Source organism: Onychostoma macrolepis, chromosome 19 (assembly GCF_012432095.1).
Source record: "Onychostoma macrolepis isolate SWU-2019 chromosome 19, ASM1243209v1, whole genome shotgun sequence".
Lineage (NCBI taxonomy): Eukaryota > Metazoa > Chordata > Actinopteri > Cypriniformes > Cyprinidae > Onychostoma > Onychostoma macrolepis.
The window spans coordinates 20,505,201-20,524,284 of NC_081173.1; the positions used below are offsets into that span (position 1 = coordinate 20,505,201).

The 19,084-nt window shown below is 37.0% G+C and overlaps 2 protein-coding genes across 3 annotated transcripts; both read left to right on the forward strand.

Moving 5' to 3' along the window:
• Positions 1–323: 323 nt before the first annotated feature.
• On the forward strand, positions 324–4,596 carry LOC131526306 (homeobox protein Hox-A2a-like). Of its 2 annotated transcripts, XM_058754544.1 has the most exons (3): positions 324–2,545; positions 2,675–3,138; positions 3,643–4,596. In XM_058754544.1, the coding sequence occupies exons 2-3, from the start codon at positions 2,769–2,771 to the stop codon at positions 4,386–4,388; spliced, it is 1,116 nt and encodes a 371-aa protein (XP_058610527.1). In that variant the 5' UTR covers positions 324–2,545; positions 2,675–2,768; the 3' UTR covers positions 4,389–4,596. The 2 variants fall into 2 exon arrangements, with proteins under 2 accessions (XP_058610527.1, XP_058610526.1); XM_058754543.1 differs by having other exon boundaries at positions 324–3,138.
• A 1,795-nt stretch (positions 4,597–6,391) lies between these two features.
• Positions 6,392–8,702, forward strand: hoxa1a (homeobox A1a). The gene is made up of 2 exons (XM_058754545.1): positions 6,392–7,598; positions 7,802–8,702. Exons 1-2 carry the CDS (start codon positions 6,959–6,961, stop codon positions 8,152–8,154), a joined length of 993 nt encoding a protein of 330 aa, XP_058610528.1. The 5' UTR covers positions 6,392–6,958; the 3' UTR covers positions 8,155–8,702.
• Positions 8,703–19,084: the final 10,382 nt, after the last annotated feature.

Below are 19,084 nucleotides of genomic sequence, written 5' to 3' on the forward strand. Positions count from 1 at the left end.
CTTATGTATTTGCTTTCAGTAGAGGTGTTACACAACAAAAAGCATCAGAAAATCAGAAATATAACTGGATAATATAAGCGGATAAGTTGGTCAGTGCACGTCCCTCTTCGGTTCAAATTAAGAAAAATGAAAAGAAACTTATATATTATTAAAAATGACTGAAAGACATTTGAAAATAGGGAGAGACAACCTAATACTGATGGATGTACCGAGTATGAGTGGTACACCGTCATTTCCTGCAGTCTTGCAGTTTGTGAAAAGTGCAAGAAATCCCATCCATTGTCGTGACAGTCTCCTACAGGCCTCCAGCAGTGCCTGTGGGAGAGAAAAAGACTTTAAAACTCTGAAATGCTCAAGCCCAGCCCTCGCTTAGACCAACAACAGTGCAATGTATAAAAAGACAGATGCAACATGAGTAATAAAGAGAAAGAAAACACACATCACACAAAAAACCAAATCAACGCAAAGTTATCTGAAAGCACTCATAATTTGAGTCCAAATTTTGTTATTGTCATTAGTAATAGTACTCGAGATTAACACATAATTCTGAACTATTTTAAGTCTAATTTTAGAGACTCATTCTTTAATACCAATAATGTTGTTTCATAATTTCACTTTACATGAAATGACGTTGAATTAATGTTATGATTAACAACCTCGTTGTGTACACTGGATAAAAGGAGAATTGTTAGTAAAAGAAAAGCAAACATAATTTAAAACAAAATACCTATTTTACTATAGCCTATTTAGCATATTTATTAAATTGCATTACTGCCGTCTTAATGTTACATATAAATGCAATACTTGGACTTTGTAGTTTTCTGTAAAATGCCTTAATATAGCATAATGATAGCAGGAGCTTGCGTGAGACTAAGTTAATCAATTTAGGACATGTTAACCCAATATGTGGTTATGGGTTTCATGGGGAAAAAAACAGGGCCATGTTTTCACCGACTTGGAATGAGTGCCACCTCCCACATAGGAGCCTCTTTTTTGTCTACTCCAGATACGTGCTGTATAACACTACACCGCAACGAAATTAGCGCGTTCTTTCATTTGTCAAATTAGTCTAATGTGAAAGAAACTACTTACTCATCGACTGCAAATTACTGATCCTTGTATGTAAATCTGAAAATGCCAGGTCACTTTTAGTCTGTTTATGAACGAGAGAAACAGGCAAATCTCTCTAATGGAGCTTTTTCCAACTCAGTCTACCAGGATTTGTTCCTCGTAGAGTTAGAAGGTTTAAATGTGTTGTGGGGGCATGAGGCTGTCAGACCTTTTGGCAAGTAAGATTGATCGCGTGCATGCTTCTAGAACTCTTTGTTTAGTATATAAGCACTGAAACTACAAACGACCAAAGTAGGCCTACTAGTTTCCCTTACGTTTCAACAATCCGGCAAAAAAATTAAAAAATAAATTAAATGACTTTTAGTTGAATCATAATCCAAAAGATCTATATTGAACGTCAATTGTTTCGTTTAAAAATAACAACAACTTATGTTTACATTTTACATTCATTGGTTTAAACAAAGCGACTTACCAGTTGAAACATCATGAAGCAAATTTGTCACAGAGCCAAAAATATATAGTAGACTTCACAATGCCAGGTTTAGAAGTTAGATTAGGAAACAAGCTAGAGTAAAGGTAAAGTGTTGTGTCATATTAACAAGATAGAGCAAAGGTGACGTTTTATATGATATTAAGGTTTTTAGTACTTACTCTAATCCTCACTGTTCAAACATTGCGGGTACGCTCGGAAACAAAGCTTCCAGTTGACAACATCTGGTATCAGGAAGCCTTTTACTTCAAATATTTACTGAGGACGACGTAGGTCCCTATCGACGAGAGAGAGCGAGCGAGAGTGTCCTTCATATAGAAGATTTCGAATTTCCATTTTATTTTGCGCATTATTTTGCAAAAAATTAATAGATCTTGACAGAATAATAATGTATTTTATGATATCTTTCAGTGCGATTATCTATCATCGTTGATGACCTTACAAAATGTTCTGTAAGTGGGTTTGTTTTATGGAGCTGTACGTTTTTGTCTAACCGGTGTATCTTAAGAATCGATAGGCGGAAAGTTACGTCAATAGATTTGCGTGTGGGGGAGGGGATATGTGATTTCGATGTATTTATGTGCCATATTAATGGTAAGAGGGGCTAGCTGTCTTTTGAGATAGATTTAAAAAAAACAAACAACAACAAAAAACTTCTCTGTCAGTAGCAGGCTAACTTATTTGGCAAATGTACTGGAGCAAGACCGATTCCCTCACATTATTTATGAAACCATTACACAGAGAGAATGCACGTGCCTGTGCAGCAGGGGCAAAAGGGAGGTTCTAATTCTTATATGCACCAGCCGCCGGTTTTGAGATTGACAATGAAGCTTCAGGGCCATTGCCTTTAGCGAACACAATGACTCCGATGTACATAACAGCAGTGACCTCCCTGTTAAGAAAGGAGATGCTCGAAGAAGTTCTACGGATCGATCTTTCAAGCTGGATCCTTTTGAATAAACCCCAAATTGCCATTGGGTAAAGGTAATCATGTGACATGTCTTTTCCGTCCAATTTCAACCAGATCTCCTTTTGAATGAATATTGTCAATAGTAAGCGGTCCACACACGGGTATATTACAAAATAATTTGAATGTGTTTTTTCTCCACATAGCCTGCTTATTTTAATTGAGAGCGAAAACTCGTAGACTTCAACGAAGCCAAACTTCCCCATCCGCGCTCTTGGGGCGTGAGACAACAGGTTTACAATGAATTACGAGTTTGAACATGAGACGGGTTTCATCAATAGTCGGCCATCGCTCGCGGAGTGCCTTACTTCTTTCCCCCCTGTTGACGACTCATTTCAGAAGTCATCAATCAAAAGCTCAGCGCTCACGAACCCTCACCCTCTTATCCTACCTCTTTTCGAGCACACCATCCCAAGCTTGAGTCTCGGGACTCAGCCACGCCATGCAGGGCCCCGGCACAGTGTAGATGGGGGAAGCCCACTACATGCCAAATCTCTGACCCAGGAATACCCGTGGATGCGCGAAAAGAAGAGTAACAAGAGAAACTGTCCTTTCACACCGACCGGCTTCTTGACTCCTACAACGGGAGTCATTTGCTTCTCTCCAAAAGGTGAGTTTTAGGAAAACCTAAGCGAAGGGAGATGGGAAGAATTAAGGTCATTAAAGGTCTGAGAGAATATCTGTGCATCGCCGTACATCTGCACAATCCTCTCCACGATATTTACCTCATATTATTCTCATTTACCACTTCTGTAATTTTTTTGACTCTGTAGCTTAATTCAAATCAATAAGATCTTTCTGATGTCTGACGTGTAACGGAGAATGATAGATTACTCTTGTGGCGGAAGGGGCCACTCAGGCATTCATTAGAAGATGGTAGTCGGTACCACGCACACACGGTGATGCTGTTCGCAGTCTACAGTGTTTATTTTATTTTTATGTTTTCTTACAATACTTTTTAGTTCATCAGTTTGTGTTGTCGCAATTTACAGTTGACATTACATTAACGTTGCGATAGACAAATACTAGGTGTTGTCATGCTCCTATATCATATGTTTGACTAAGCAACATAACAAGTTGTTCGTGTGTTCCTTTGTGGACTAATTTTTTTCAGGCTCACCCGAGCTTCCCGAAGGCGGTTTATCTAGTGGAGAAGGAGGTTCGCGCCGCCTGAGAACAGCATACACAAACACACAGCTTTTAGAGCTGGAGAAAGAATTCCACTACAACAAATACCTTTGCCGACCACGCCGTGTGGAAATAGCCGCGCTGCTCGCCCTTACGGAACGCCAGGTCAAAGTATGGTTCCAGAACCGACGGATGAAACACAAACGCCAGACCAAGACTAAAGACATCCACGGGGAGCAAAGCAAGACAACTGTCGGGGAGGATAGTGGTGCACAGAGCGACGAGGACGCTTCCATTTGTGGCCTCAGTCATGGCAGATTGGGCGTTGAAGATGGAGAGTCGAACACTTTTCAAATCGACCTGTCAAACCTCTCTGGGCAGTCCTGTAATGATAACGACATGCAAACTTTTGAAATGTTTTCTAACAGCTTTATGGAAAGAAGTCTAAAAGATGTTTCCAGTCAGTCACCTACTGCTCTGGGCAAGGGGACAATAATATGCAACCGATGTGCCAGTCCGGACAATTGCGATTCCCCGCATGTTATGGACATGTCTGTGCAGGACTTTTTTTCGACCGACTCATGTCTGTCTGATGCAGCTTCGCCAGTGCTGTGCAAGTCTCTGGAAAGCACAGATGATGTTTCAACAGACTTTTATTTCTTTACGGATTCTCTGACTACAGCTTATTTAATGCAAACTACTGATTATCGAAGTGGATCAGTGAACAAATGAAAGGATAAATCAGGAGTTTTAAATGATTTTTTGGTTTGCAATATACGCGATTATGATAACATATCGAAGGTAAGCTATATAAGCCCTGTGCCCTGTATTTAGTAATACATAATGCATTGGCCTAATGCATTCATAACAGAAGTATTAGTTTAGATTACTTTTATTTTTGTATCGAGTGCTGCTTATTTCTGTAAAAATAAACATACTTTGTAAATACAAATGTCAAGACAATATTCTGTTCTCAAATCAACAGCAATTGCAACAACCTATTATTTCTAAGTAGCTACATATGCTTAATCGCTACGAAATATAAATCCATTATACCAGTCATAACACTTCAAAATAAATAATAACCAAATTAAATGTAGGCTACTATTAAATTCACGTCTACTGCAGTGTTCTTTGCAGAAGTCATACAAATGTGTGTGAAATGTACATTGATTTGATCATTTCACATTTTATGTTTCTCACATGTGTGATTTCCATGCTGAAACATTATTAGATGACATGGAAAAATCAGTACTAGTTAAAACATTTTAAATATTTATTTAAACTTCTGAATGAATGTGCACTAAGAAATCATTACTTATGAAATAGTAGGCTATGTTGCTGCCCATTTTGCACGATGCAAATTAACAAACTGTATAATTACTCCTACTATATTTGATAGTATAGGCCTACATATTAATGTGTAAACTTTTCAAATCTTTAATTTAAAGTCACAATTTAAATGACAAAACCGTATTCAAATATGGCTTCTTCAGCAGAGCTGGGCTCTTTGTCTCAGACTCTTTTCTCCGCTCCGCGTGGGGAAATGCCGAGGATGTTTCTTTCCATAACGAACTCATAAATCAAAGTCTTTCAGGCAAGTTGACAGCACCAAGACAATCACTGCCTGAGAAAAGTCTGCCCAAATAAGTGTTTTCACTCACTGTTTATCATTAAGAAGATTTTGGATCCCGAAGCACAACCCACGTGGACGGATAATAATTCATTTTTATTGGCGTTTTAACACCCGGCATTAGGATTACACAAAACACTCATAAACTACATATTTCATTGCGCGTGGCATACGCTATTTGTCTTTGTCTCTTTTAAGTTTTTTTCTTGTCCTTCTAGCCTGACTGAAATAATGTGATAGAAATGGTTTATGAACCCTACATTAAAAACTTTTTTCAAATATTTCTAATAGGCCTATTAATAAAATAGTATAATCGTAATAACAAAGGCATATTTTTGTTCATATATTTCTCACCCACACTTCATAAATCTTCCTCGAATATTGTCTGTGAACGTGGCTGAAAAGCTCTGCAAGATTTAGTTGGTTCTACTTTTTAAACCTCAAATGACGGATTCGTAGTCACATTTTGCTTAAATACATTGTTTTAAGGTTCTAAATCGTATTATGATAACACTCTGGCTCGCTACAAGATGAAGAACAGCCGCAATAAACAAACAGTAAGTGCATTACAACAGCTGTTATTTTTCTTGCCTTGTTTGTCAGGGACCATGTTTAAAAACGATGTGTTAAGAAGAGAGGATGAGAAATACTAGGCCGTCAGAACCTTGTGGAAAGCGCCATTTTGAGGACAAAAAATAACATTGGACATCTCTCAAAAAATCTCCTTTTCATCCAGAGGGGGCGCACGTCCCCCTGCCCAATAGGGGATAGGAATACACTTTCATGTGATAACTGATCACTTTGTGAGCACTGATCACAACACATCATTCAGCAAAACAAGCAATTGTTTATTAAGGAATATGTGACAAAGCTCAGCTTCATTTTCTTTCAGGATGTTTACATAAAATTTACATAGATTTTACACAAAGATTTCTTAAGTTAAAGCAATTAATATACAGTGGGCTATGCAGGCTTTTTATCCAATAAGCCTTATCAAATTACAAAACCATTCTAATGAAAAGATAAGCTATAATTAAAAAATAAATAAATACAATCAGTTTTATTACTAGTTTATCATTTTTATACACAAGGCCAAGTTGACTAAAGCTGATGACTGCATAGCAACCTCACAAAGCAACGCAACTAACTCAAATATACAATAACCCAGAAGAAGATAAAAAAATTAAAACAACACTTTACATCATTTCCCTGTGGTTTGGAGCTCATCTTACCTGGCGCATTTCTTCAACATATTTCCCCACACCGATATGTTGCTGCCTGGACGCTGTCTGTGAAACAACGTCCCTCTTTGCTCCTCTGCCACCGAATCCATCCTTTCAATGGGGGATAAGGTGGGCCTACGTCACGTCGATCGACAAGAGGTCGGCATTTGCATAAGCCTGGTCTTTAACGACAACCTGTCAGTGCAAGGCCACTTAAGATCAAGATGAGACAGAACAACTGATCACTGGCTGACCCAACCCACGTGACTGTCACTGGTCATTCATATCACTAGCGCGCGGACACCCCCCAATCCACGACTGATTGAAGGAGGCAGAAGGGTAGCTCGACTCAACCCCGGGTGAGTGGTGCGACGTTAATCTGTCCCCGGGCCCAAAGATCTGTCAGTGTGGCAGCCACGCGCAAAGACGCCCAGGAAGATGCCACAATGAGCACATTCCTAGATTTCTCGGCCATAAGTGGTGGTGGAGATGCAGGTGGCGGTGGCTCGTGCTCAGTCAGAGCGTTTCATGGCGACCACGGACTTTCAACATTTCAGTCATCGTGTGCTGTCAGGGTAAATAGCTGCGGTGGGGATGAGAGGTACATGTCCAGTAGATCATCACAAGACGCAATTAACCCTCAGTCACACCAAGCCGGCTCGTACCAGTCCCCCGGGACTCTGTCAATTACCTACAGCGCCCATCCAAGTTACGGGACTCAAAGTTTTTGCGCCGGATACAGTCACTATGCCCTGAATCAGGATGTGGACTCGTCTGTGAGCTTTCCCCAGTGCGGCCCGCTAGTTTACTCTGGAAATATTTCCTCCACGGTTGTGCAGCACCGTCACCATCGCCATGGTTACAGTAGCGGAAACGTTCACCTCCATGGCCAGTTCCAGTACGCTTCAGCCACATATGGTAATAGTTCGGATCAGGCAAACCTAACGTTTGTGGCGGGCTGCTCAAATCCGCTATCCCCTCTGCATGTGGCTCATCACGACCCATGTTGTTCACCTCTATCAGATGGCGTGTCAACAGGGCAGACATTTGACTGGATGAAGGTTAAACGGAACCCGCCGAAAACAGGTGAGTGGCTAGAGAACATTCACATGGTTTTCTTTTCCGGATACAGTATTACGAATGAAAAAGAAAACAAGTACTGACTTAATAGGCTATTGCTTTGCAAACACCCTGGTTGTGTAAAATTCTGCAAAACTAGTGTGATGTAATTAAGACAAGATTATGCATGCACACTCTCATTTATTCATCTATTTATCGTCTCTCTTCAGGGAAAGCTGGAGAGTATGGATTTGGTGGGCAGCCAAACACTGTACGCACCAATTTTACTACAAAACAGCTGACAGAGCTAGAAAAGGAGTTTCATTTCAATAAGTACTTGACTCGTGCAAGGCGGGTGGAGATCGCGGCTGCGCTCCAATTAAACGAGACTCAGGTGAAAATTTGGTTCCAAAATCGTCGTATGAAGCAAAAGAAGCGAGAAAAGGAAGGTCTTTTGCCCAAATCTCAGTCCGAGACGAAGGATGGTCACGAAAAACAGGAGGATGCTTCCGAAAAGTCGCTCTCCGCACCACCCACTCCCTCTCCCTCTTCCCCGACTGTTGATGCCTACACCTCGAATTAAAAGGCTCTCACGTTTGTTCTGCCAACCTGTTAATGACTCTCGTGTCAAGGTTATTGTCAAAATCATCATGTGACATCAGTGTCATACAGAGACCAGTGCACAACTTACAGATTTTGACCACTCAGTATTTACCTGTGCTACTTTGTGTTATTGTGAAATGACTGTTAATTGTCTTAGGGCACCTTGTCAAGCACCTAGAAATAACAAGTTTCTTATGCATTTTCATGCACAGTAATAACAAATGCTGCACTTTTACACGTCTTTGGTCGGACTTGCACCACTTGTCAAAATACCTACCTCAAGAACCAAAGGAAGTAGTGCAATATATTATTAAGAGAGACGAATCAATTGTACGTTTCGCCAAAGGCTTGTTTCAACACACTGACAACTTTTCTGGACCGTGCATAGTGTTAACCCTGATGTTGTGTATGTGTTGTGAGTTCTGCAACATGATGCGCAACTCTTCAAAGTTGTCATCCGGTCTTACTGAGTTTTATCAGTCAAAGATAAAGACTCAAGTCTCCTTTAGAAACATGCTTTAGAAAACGATCAAGATACGGGTGAATTAAATGTGTGAATAAAAATTTTACTTAATTACAATTTATTTGAACACTGGTGTTTTACTCGTGATGGTGCCAATGCCTGGTATGAGCCTGTCAAAGTATTTCTGACTATCTGGTAACTTTAAATAATCTACAAGTTATTTATATAACGTTTAGGTACATGTTTCCAAAGAGTTTTTTCCCCTGTACTGTTATGTTTGATTTATCGATTTGATTGTTTGCATAGTCTCAATCCACAGATAACTTGCTCTCTGCCTCTATAACTGATATATGCATCCGCGCGTGGTTTCTTCCTCAGGGACGAAGCTATATTGGCACATGGTAAGCATGTTTATCCACGAAAGAGGATGCGCAATGCTGTCACCGTCATTCGTGATGACAACCCTATTGACCTGTTAGTTTATCGAAGGGAAACGGAGGACAAGAAAAAAAGAGAGAACATCGATTAAATCATCTCAACTATCGACAAGGATGAGTCGGTCTGACCCCATTGTGTTGATGACATGTCTGATTCCTCATATCACTATCATTGCGTACAGAGAGAGTCGAGTGAGGCAGTAACAGAGCAAAATAACGAGCAGAAAGTCTGAATAACAGATCTGAAAGCCAAACATCACGTTCAAGTAGACTTCAGATATCTTGTCAATTCCTCCTCCCACCCCCTCTCTCTCTCTCTCTCTCTCTCTCATTCACACACTCTCAAATACAGCTATAAAGGCATGACCAAACAGTTGCCCATAGAGCACAGAAAATATTTTCTAAGATCCACTGGCATGCTGTCTTTTAAAAAACTAATATTTTTCTTTTAGTTAATTTGAAAAAAAAAAATAATAATAAATAATAATAATAATACTTCCTTGAGTACAGAGAGCGCGCCATTTTCTCTACCCTCACAGCGGTCTTGTTTGAGCTTCACCTTTACCTTAAATCCACCTGAACATGAGGGTTGCGTGTGAGTCTGCATGGAGCCTAGATATCTCCTGGTCTCCTTTGGTGCGTAAGTTCTTCTTCCTAAGGCGCAACGTGTGTTTGTTTGTGGATGTTCAAAACGATAATCGTGTTAATGTCATTTCTAAAACAATGCAAAATATCAGTTTAGATATTCAGATTAATGATATCAAAGGAAAGACAACTTTCCTTTAAATTTATGAGTAAGATTTTTCTCTACATTTTCGGGCATGGGCACACCTGTGAACGCACTGAGAATGCTGTGCACTATCGATTTGTCCTCATGCTGAAGTGACGAAAAAAATTTCAACGCAAAAGAAGGCCCTCTATGCCATTTGTCTGAATTTAATAATAGGCCTAGTAATATATTTATTATTGCATTGAGTCCCCATTGAGTAACCATTGAAAAAAAGTTCATAACGCGATAAAATTATCTACATTTTTATCAAAATACAAAAAAAGAGTAACAAAATAAAAAATAGCATTAGACAAACATTTATCTAATTATTTAAATAAACATAAAGAATTAGAAGAGATAAACGCAAATCAATCTAAAATTTCCATTCTGAGATTTTAATGTCAGCTTGCTCCGTCTCTAATGACCAGATTTAAACAGGGGGACTCGTGACTGTGAAAACATAAATGCGATTATATTCTTTGCAGTTTAGGTAGGCCTACGCCAAAAACAAAAACGGGCTACAATAACGCAAGAAACGTTAAATAAGTGTTAAGAAATTACATGTTCGTTATACAGTGAGTTTTATTAACTTTTGTTTAAATTTTGCAAAATGTAATCGTCATTTTGACCGTGTTTTTTAAGAAACTGGTAAGTATTAAAAACTGAAATGTTACATTTCTATAAAAGGGAGACCGGATCTACTATTATTATAATTTCTGACACATTTGTTTATTCATTGAGTTATTTACTGAAAGAATGATCAGGGATTTAAAAAAAAAAAAAAAAAATTGAAGCTCTTGACAATCAAACTTAATTAAACATTCAGGTCTTAAGCAAGAAATTTAGAGAGCAAATTAACGAAAAGAGCGTTCGTGAAAATAGAATACGCTACAAATACGATACAGAACCTACCTCTAATAATTATTCCATAACAACAACAATAATAAAGATTTTTCTATCGTTGTAAAAATGATATTGTTGTAAAATGTATTCTTTCAAGCAAATATTCATTTACAGACTAATTGTTTTCGAAATCGAGGAGAGATGCGACTTTGCATTGACCTGACCCTCGAAAGAAAACCCCGGGGTCATTGAATGGTCACTGAGCCCTGAGATTATTGTCTATAAGATTTTCACACTGAGTGCTAAGTTTTATACATTTAAAACAAAAAATAATTTAATTTACAGCTCTTTACATATAAGAAACGCAATTCCCTAGGTGTAAAATGGCTCAATTGAACATAGTCAAGCTTCAACACAAATTAATGATAGATGTCTGAAGGCCATTACAAATAGGAAGAAAAATACATACATTTTATTTTTATTTATTTATTTATTTTGACAGAGATGATTGGGATAAGAGTCATTTCATGTCATATGAGTCAGGAGTTTAGTCATGTAGTCATTTTAACATGTGAATCTGAAAGTTGGCAACAATTTTCTCTGTCTTTGTCTTCATTTAATTAATTTATTATTAAAGTATATGAATATTACCATGAATGACAGATTTTATGTGGGTGACTGACCAACACATTTACAGCAAAAATTGGCCCATTTTATTTCACAAATGTCCTTCAGTAATTTTCTTTGTCTGTGTTTAGGCAGGTTGCTGAAGGTAAACACCTGTTGGTCACTTTGGATTATGTGTGAGAAACAGAGTACAAGAGGGAAAAAAGCTTGGTCGTTTAATGTGGACAGTGTTGCGATTTTGTTAAATTAGTTTCATAAATTAATCCCCCCCACCCACGACTGATCTTACAATTCATTATTTTGTAAAGCATTGTTCTAAACCTAAAAAATGTGCTATAAAATTTGACTATATTCAGTCTACTTATTAAAAGCTTTAGTTTCACTCAGTTATGCTCTCCTGTTTTAATGGAAAGTATAAATTAAAAACCTTACCCACTCTGCAAAAGAATATGGAAGAATCCAAACCAGGAAGAATAGTTTGACTGGTAACTGGTTAAAATAGGCAAAAATGAAGAATCAACACAAAACGCTTTCATTTTCTTGTGGCCTTGCTTTGAGTAACCATAATAACATAACACAAAGCATCAGAAAAAAAAAACAAGAAAAAAAAAAAACAGGTCAGCAAAAAAACCTAATGCTCTAATTGGAAAGAGTATTAAGCATAACACACAGAGAGATACACTCGGCTACAAACTCGGCAACACACACATAGCAAAAACATACTTTCTTCAAAGATCAAACTCTTTCCGACAGAATATTGTTTTTTCATATAACATAGATAACTAAAAAAATGCTCTGGACTGCAATTCATGAAAATATTTTTCAAGCATGATAGGGAAGTTATTAAATTAAAATATAAAACTTCTCTTAAAAAATGTTAGTTGTTTTACAGGGATTACATGCTTGAATGATGCTCATGCTACTTACATTTCAGACATTTCCTGTCTTGACAAAAACACTAGCATATGAAAATATCTCCAAATGTCCATCCTTAAACAGCTAAAGATGGAACTGCCATACATGTAGAAAGCTGAAAAGGAAAGTTTTATGTATTAGCTGCAATTGTACTTTTAAGATGAGATATAAACTAATTTGTCTCAGGTTATAAAAGGACTTTCACTTTTGTGTGAAGCTTCAACACAGCTTTTCTATGTTCTTGTGATTATGTAGTAAACCGTCCTTTCAGTAAAATGAACTGTACTGTAATAACACAAACACAATATACACAGAATTTGACTCTCATTGTCATACATAAAGCCTGTATTTTTTAATTTAAAATTTATAAAAGCAAAGCTGATATAAGAAGAACATTACAGAGGGGTGTTCAAGCGAGCATCAGATAGAAAAAAGGAAGAAATGGGGGGTAGAGAGAGGCAGATAGAGTAAAAAGGACAGAAAGAGAGAGGTCCATCCATCACACTGTCTTAACCTCACAGTGACCCTAGCCTGGCAGCCAATGAGGCACCTCCAGTCTGTGCAGGAGATCGGGTAACCGTGGAGATGGACTGAACGTTTTAGCATGCTCTTTTTGTGCGGTCTGTCAACACCTCCCAGAACGTCTCACTACAACTTAACTGATGTGAATGCCACTACTTGATTGAAATGACTGGAACCACAATAACTTAAATAAACCAAGCACCTCGGATTATGTACATATAAGGACACAACCATTCACATGAGGGAAAAATTGTGCACATACACACACAAACTAATATATATTAATTATAGAATATTTCTTATCTGAAGGGTCAATCTAATCATACATTTAATAATAAACTTTTCTGATGCTCCATATAGATGCATGGCATAGGAATGGCTGTATAGGGCTAAATTTTGAGTCGTATGCCTTAACCTTTTATTGAGGGTAATAGTGAACTGAAAGGCTAATTGAATTACAGACACAAAAAAAAATCATGAAAAAATAAAGAAATTGTTAATATATTTCACAATTTCAAAGACACGGCATATGTCACATTTAATTAAACAAACAATTTTGCTTACAAAGACTGACTGAAATAGTATTTTCTTGTAAAACATTTTTTTTTAATTTTGAAAAATCATTTGATCACACTTTATTTTAAGGTCCAGTTCTCACTATTAACTATGACTTTTGCCTCAATAAACTCCTAATTAGCTGCTTATTAATAGTTAATTAGGTAGTTGTTAAGTTTAGGTATTGGATAGGATTTTAGAATATGGTCAAGCTGAATATGTGCTTTATAAGTATTAATAAACAGCCAATATGCTAGTGATATTCATGCTAATAAGTAACTAGTTAATAGTGAGAATTGGTCCCTATACTAAAGTGTTACTAATCTTTTTTTCTTTTCTTTTCTTTTTTTTTTACAGTACAGCCTCCTGACATATTTACAACTTCTGAAGTCAAAATGCTGCAAACATCTTAAATATGTTTTAAGGAGCTTCTGCAAATTATAGAGCTAAATCTTCATATTATTATGGAAAATGAAAAAAAGAAATTTGGATAAAATGTCCAGTCAGAGCACCTGCATAAGCAACTTTTTATAAGATTTCAATGCATTTTATAATATAATATAATACAATATAATATAACAATATGTTTATATAATTCCTGTTCAAAATGGTTTAGGTCCTTGTTTTTTTGTGTGTGCTTATGTCCTTTCAGTTTTCTATATCTAATTGTATTCTTACAGTGTGCAAAAAAACTACTGATGCTGGTCATGTGAAAATGCCCTCGAGTGCAAAAACAGAAATAGAGAGAAAAGACAGGTTATGAGATGTGGGGAAGATTTCCACAGTCAGTTTTTCCCTACAAGCAAAAGCGTGGTTCATCAGATAAAACCGATTCTGTTTCAAGTTCAGCTCACCTGCACCGATTAGCCCTGAGGAAATAGTCCTCCCTTGCAAAGCATTCATGCACATATACAAAGCATTCATACACAAGATCCAAATGAAAAATGATGCTCACATGCCTTTTGACAGGCCTACCATTTAAACATTGTCTATGTGGATTTGGTGCAATTTGTTGTCTGTCTGACAAATTGATGGTTTTGGAGTTGTCGGATATGTAAGGAAGGACATATGGAGACTTCAGCTATCACAAGAGTTAATGTAATCAATCTATTCAAGAGACTTTTTCAAGAGTCCTGCTCTAAGACTTGACAATATTCTCGTCACTGTATATATATATATATATATATATATATATATATATATATATATATATATATATATGTATGTATGTATATATATATATATATATATGTATATATTTATACATACAGTATTTATGTATGTGTGTGTGTTATCATTTGTACATCATGGTTTTCAAAATCTGCTTCTTTGCTTCCTGTTAATCCCTACAATAGTCACACTGTCAGTGTCTGAGTTATAATGATATTCTTGTTCTCAAAAGAATGGAAATGCAGCCTGGGGTGGGTATGACACTCAACTATGTTTATGAACTGAAACATCATGTCTTTTCACTCACCTACTCACTCTCACACTAAATGTCATTTATAAAAAAAAAAAAAGAGAAAGGCAAAGATAGACAAGCTGTCAGACACTTACAGTGAAGCTATGCAAGAGTAATTATTGTCTGTCCCCTCTAGGCAAAGCCAAGTCACACCTGACACACACCTGCATGAGACTGGATTGAAATGCAAACTACATCTCCCACAAGGCAATAGGTGTTCATGGTTGACTGGATGGCTTTGATATGGTAGACATGTTACTGAGCTGAATCATCACCAGGTGCTGATGTAGACTTGGAGGACAGGATGCTAGAGAAATTAAACTAGTTAAGTCTTGCAGGTTTAGCTATAATAGACAAGTAGATAATAGGATAAACAGAGGGACAGTCTCCCCAAAATGGAAATTTTGTCACAGTTTACTCACCCTCATGTCATTCCAAACCTGTATAATTTTTATTTTCTGTAGAGCACAGATTATTTTGTCATGCAATGGAGAGTCAAACATCACCGGACCCCACAGATCACTGAGATATTTTTCAAAATCTTTTTTGCATTCAACATAAAAATAAAGTCATAAAGGTTTGAAACAACATGAGGGTGAGTAAATGATGAAAGAATTTTCCATTTTGGGTTAACTATCCTTTTAAATCTTCTAATATCTCTGCATTTGTGGTATAATATAGCTTGTGACGTTTTTTTGTTTATGGACGCGCATGATCCTCAAAATATGTCTACTGACAAAGGAACTTTGTATATTCACATTTCCAGCGTTCATAAGCGGAAGTCACCATAGTTGTTTATGTCACTTCTGTAACTTCTAGTGTTGCATTCTTGCATTCTCGTTTTCCCCAACAGCCAAAAGAAGAAAAAAAATCACAATAGCAGTCTATGGATTTTCAAAAGAGGAGAACATTTTGAGAAATTGATTATGTTGGTCAAAAGAGAGATGGAAGTCAAGTTTGCTGGCACTTCCTCAGCTTTTGTATCAAAAACACCTACAGCAGCATTAACTAGTTTTATGTTATTGAATTACAAGGCAAGAACACACAAAGTATAGTGTTATAAATGTACATTCAAATTTTTGTGAAAAAAAACATAAGAAAATTTTTCAAGATTTACGATATTCATAGTCTGTCAAAATGAAGTTATCAACTACTGAAAAGACTGAAATTAATAGAAACCTTCTGCCAATCCCTTCCTTTTGCCACTTAGTTACAGGCTAAACTATGAATTGAGCCTAGTGTTGTGCCATTTTACCCTACAGACAAATAGCTCATGAGGATGAGTAGACAAGAAATGCATTTCTGCTATTTTGTTTAGTGCTGGACCAGAAAGCCTCAGTAGGCCCCTTGTTTTTAGATACTTTGCATAGGCAGCCTAGGAATATATGCAGATCCTGACCTCTTTGGGCTTTTAGGCTCACACCTGTGCACTATTATCTCCCCATATTATAATTTGTGCAACAGCGGCTAAGCGATTCCCAGTACAAGCCAGCATTTAATGACAGAGCTGTCTTTACCCTGACCATCACCGCCGGACGCTGGCAGGGATCATTCCACCGGAGCGTGACGTGTCACCCATGTGTCTGTGCGGCCGCTGATGTGATCTTTAGTCCCCTCATGATCTATAGACTGGCATTTTGGTCGCTCAGACACCAGACCCCAGCGTGCATGCTAAACACTCTGTCAGCCAATATCCTGACAGGAACTTAACGCAGTCACGGCAATACTGAGACAGGACAGGGAGAGGCTGAAGACACAAGCGCCAATAGCCAAATGGCAGCTGGCTGCACAGAGTCAAATTATTTGAAGGAGGTCGAAAAAAAAAAAAAAACGTAAACTTCGTAAGTCAGTTTAAACAATATTACATACAAATGCATTTCTCAGAATAGAAAATTTGTTTGATAAGTATATTAATCAGTGGAGATTATTTTTAGGACAGTCTATTATATTTCTGCTTAAATACAAAAGAAGAATACCATGTGGAATGCAATCATGATCTTGAACTTAAAATTTTGTATAACTTTTGTATGTTACAGATGTTTGAGTTTTTAAATCCTTTCTCCCTGTAATCATTTGTTTTTATTGTGTGCCAAGTTAAGTGAAATAAAGCTAGAGCAAGTTGTCTTATGAAATGTCCCTGTGTTTTGACATGCATTTAAAACAGCATTCAAAGCGAAATATATACAGTACAGTAGGATGTGGAATATATATTAGCCTACAGCCTATTGAAAAAAACAAGCACGTCTAATCATCGCACATTTTGCATAATCTCATTAAATGGCTAAAAAAACTGAAATCAGTGAACAAGACATTTAAAACCTATAAGTTATGTTGTGTTTGAAGTTCTTTGAGGATGACGGCTGTCTGTCAATCAATCTGCAACCCATAGCCACACAGTTACAATAAAATATTATTTGTTTTCCCCTTACTTCTACTGCATTATATAAATACAATAGTTATTTAGAGGATACACAATATTTTATCATTTGGATTAGGCTATATAGCAAATTGTTAGCAAACTGTGAATGCAAAAATTGTTTTGAATTCGTGCTGACGTCATCGCCAGCTGACGATCGTTACCATGCAAACAGAACACTTTAAGTTTAGTATTTTTCTTCTGGCTGCTAATTCCAAACTTTCAGCTAATTCCTAACATTCCTAATGAAAATCCTAAATGAATAAATCTGAACAACAAAATAATATATGTGTATTATTATAAAAAGAGAAAACATGAATAACTTCCCGAACATTGTAAGGACTGTTTGCCTGTCACAAATAAAAACTCATAAAGAATGTTCTCTGTGTTTTGTAGGTTATATTTTTCATAACCATAAACTAACATTCTTGAAACATTCTAGGAACAAAAAACTATTCCAGCAACTATAAAAGATCTAGATATATATGAGTTATTCAGAGTTCAGTTAAAGAAATGGTTAATTAGTATTTAGCTTTGTCAATATTACAATTCTATCAGCTGGCTGTCTTATTATTACTACTATTATTTGTATTCGTTTCTATTGCTCTTGATTGATTTTATTGATAGATAGTTTTGGATTGTGTTATGTTTTTTTGTTTTTTTTGTATTTGTTCTATTTCTCTTGATTGGTTTTATTAATAGATTGCTTTATGGATGGTGTTATGTGCTTTTCCATGTATTTTAATCACATTTCTTTTCAGGGTGACTTGTAGCATTCTGTGCAGGGACTATGGATGAAAAGCCTTTGGCTAATTCTGGTACATTTACAGAAATGTTTTATTAATGTGCAATGTCCTTGTTAACTAAACAAACAAGATATACAAAATAAATAAATAAAATGATTAGCTGGGGAACGAGAGTATTATTTTTTTTTTTGTCACTCTAAACAGTCTTGACATGTTTGTAAGTCTATGTTAATGACTAATTGTCTATTTGAGTATTTTTACATGTATCACAGTGAATTTACTATGGTCAAAATACACAAAACTTGAATTGTTATACCCTTTCCTAAATACGAATACAATGACATTGAAAGTTTCAGTAATAATTTGACCCCTGAACCACAAATGTCGTTAATTTTCACGTCAGAAATCTGGTCAACTTAACTCTTTAACTCTTTTTCTATGTTTTTGTATGTGGATAAGGGTTGGAGAAACGGACAGGGTGTGTGTGTCCATTTCAGTGCCTTTGGGACCATTTGTCCATCCCTCCACTGACACGTCCATGGAACTGTGAAGTGATCTAAATGCGTGGAGGTGTGCACGCGCATGTCTGAGCCTTAGGTCAATAAAGCCCTCATCAGGGATTCCTCGGCTCGAGCGTTTACATAAACAGCCGCTTAGTGGGATTAGCATGGTGTTAGCCTGTTAGCTTAGCGACGTAAACAGCGGTTTAATCCATTCTCAATCTCTCAGGGGGCTGACCAAGATAACCGAGATCCCATTAGGTTAGGATATTTTTTATCATCCTTAGGTCACTGGTTCACATCACGATTGAGAGGGCATATTGAAAGGGCCTATTTGGTAAATGCAATCACTTTGTAGTTAAAACAAGGAGATTTAAGCAGAAATGTTCCCCTTTGTTCACATCCCAGTAAATATTCTACTTCCTTTACATACTGTAGTAAACAGAAATTTCCCCATCTTAGATGGTGCTGAAGGTATGCTGGGGAAACAGCTCCTCAGATGATTATAAAGGGAAAAGGAGCAAAGTATCTGTTTAAATTAGCTTAAATTAGCTGTGGGTGCTTTCCCTGCTGGGTCCACAGTTTTCATTGTTAATATAGTACTAGAGGAAGACAAAATAGCTCATGTTCTCAAGACTGATATTGTGTGACAGAC

Bases quoted from the DNA above. Each gene is read 5' to 3' on its own strand.
- LOC131526306 (XM_058754543.1), top strand. From the start codon at position 2,769: ATGAATTACGAGTTTGAACATGAGACGGGTTTCATCAATAGTCGGCCA. The intron at 3,139-3,642 runs GTGAGTTTTAGG...AATTTTTTTCAG, and splicing joins CATTTGCTTCTCTCCAAAAG to GCTCACCCGAGCTTCCCGAA.
- hoxa1a (XM_058754545.1), top strand. From the start codon at position 6,959: ATGAGCACATTCCTAGATTTCTCGGCCATAAGTGGTGGTGGAGATGCA. The intron at 7,599-7,801 runs GTGAGTGGCTAG...GTCTCTCTTCAG, and splicing joins ACGGAACCCGCCGAAAACAG to GGAAAGCTGGAGAGTATGGA.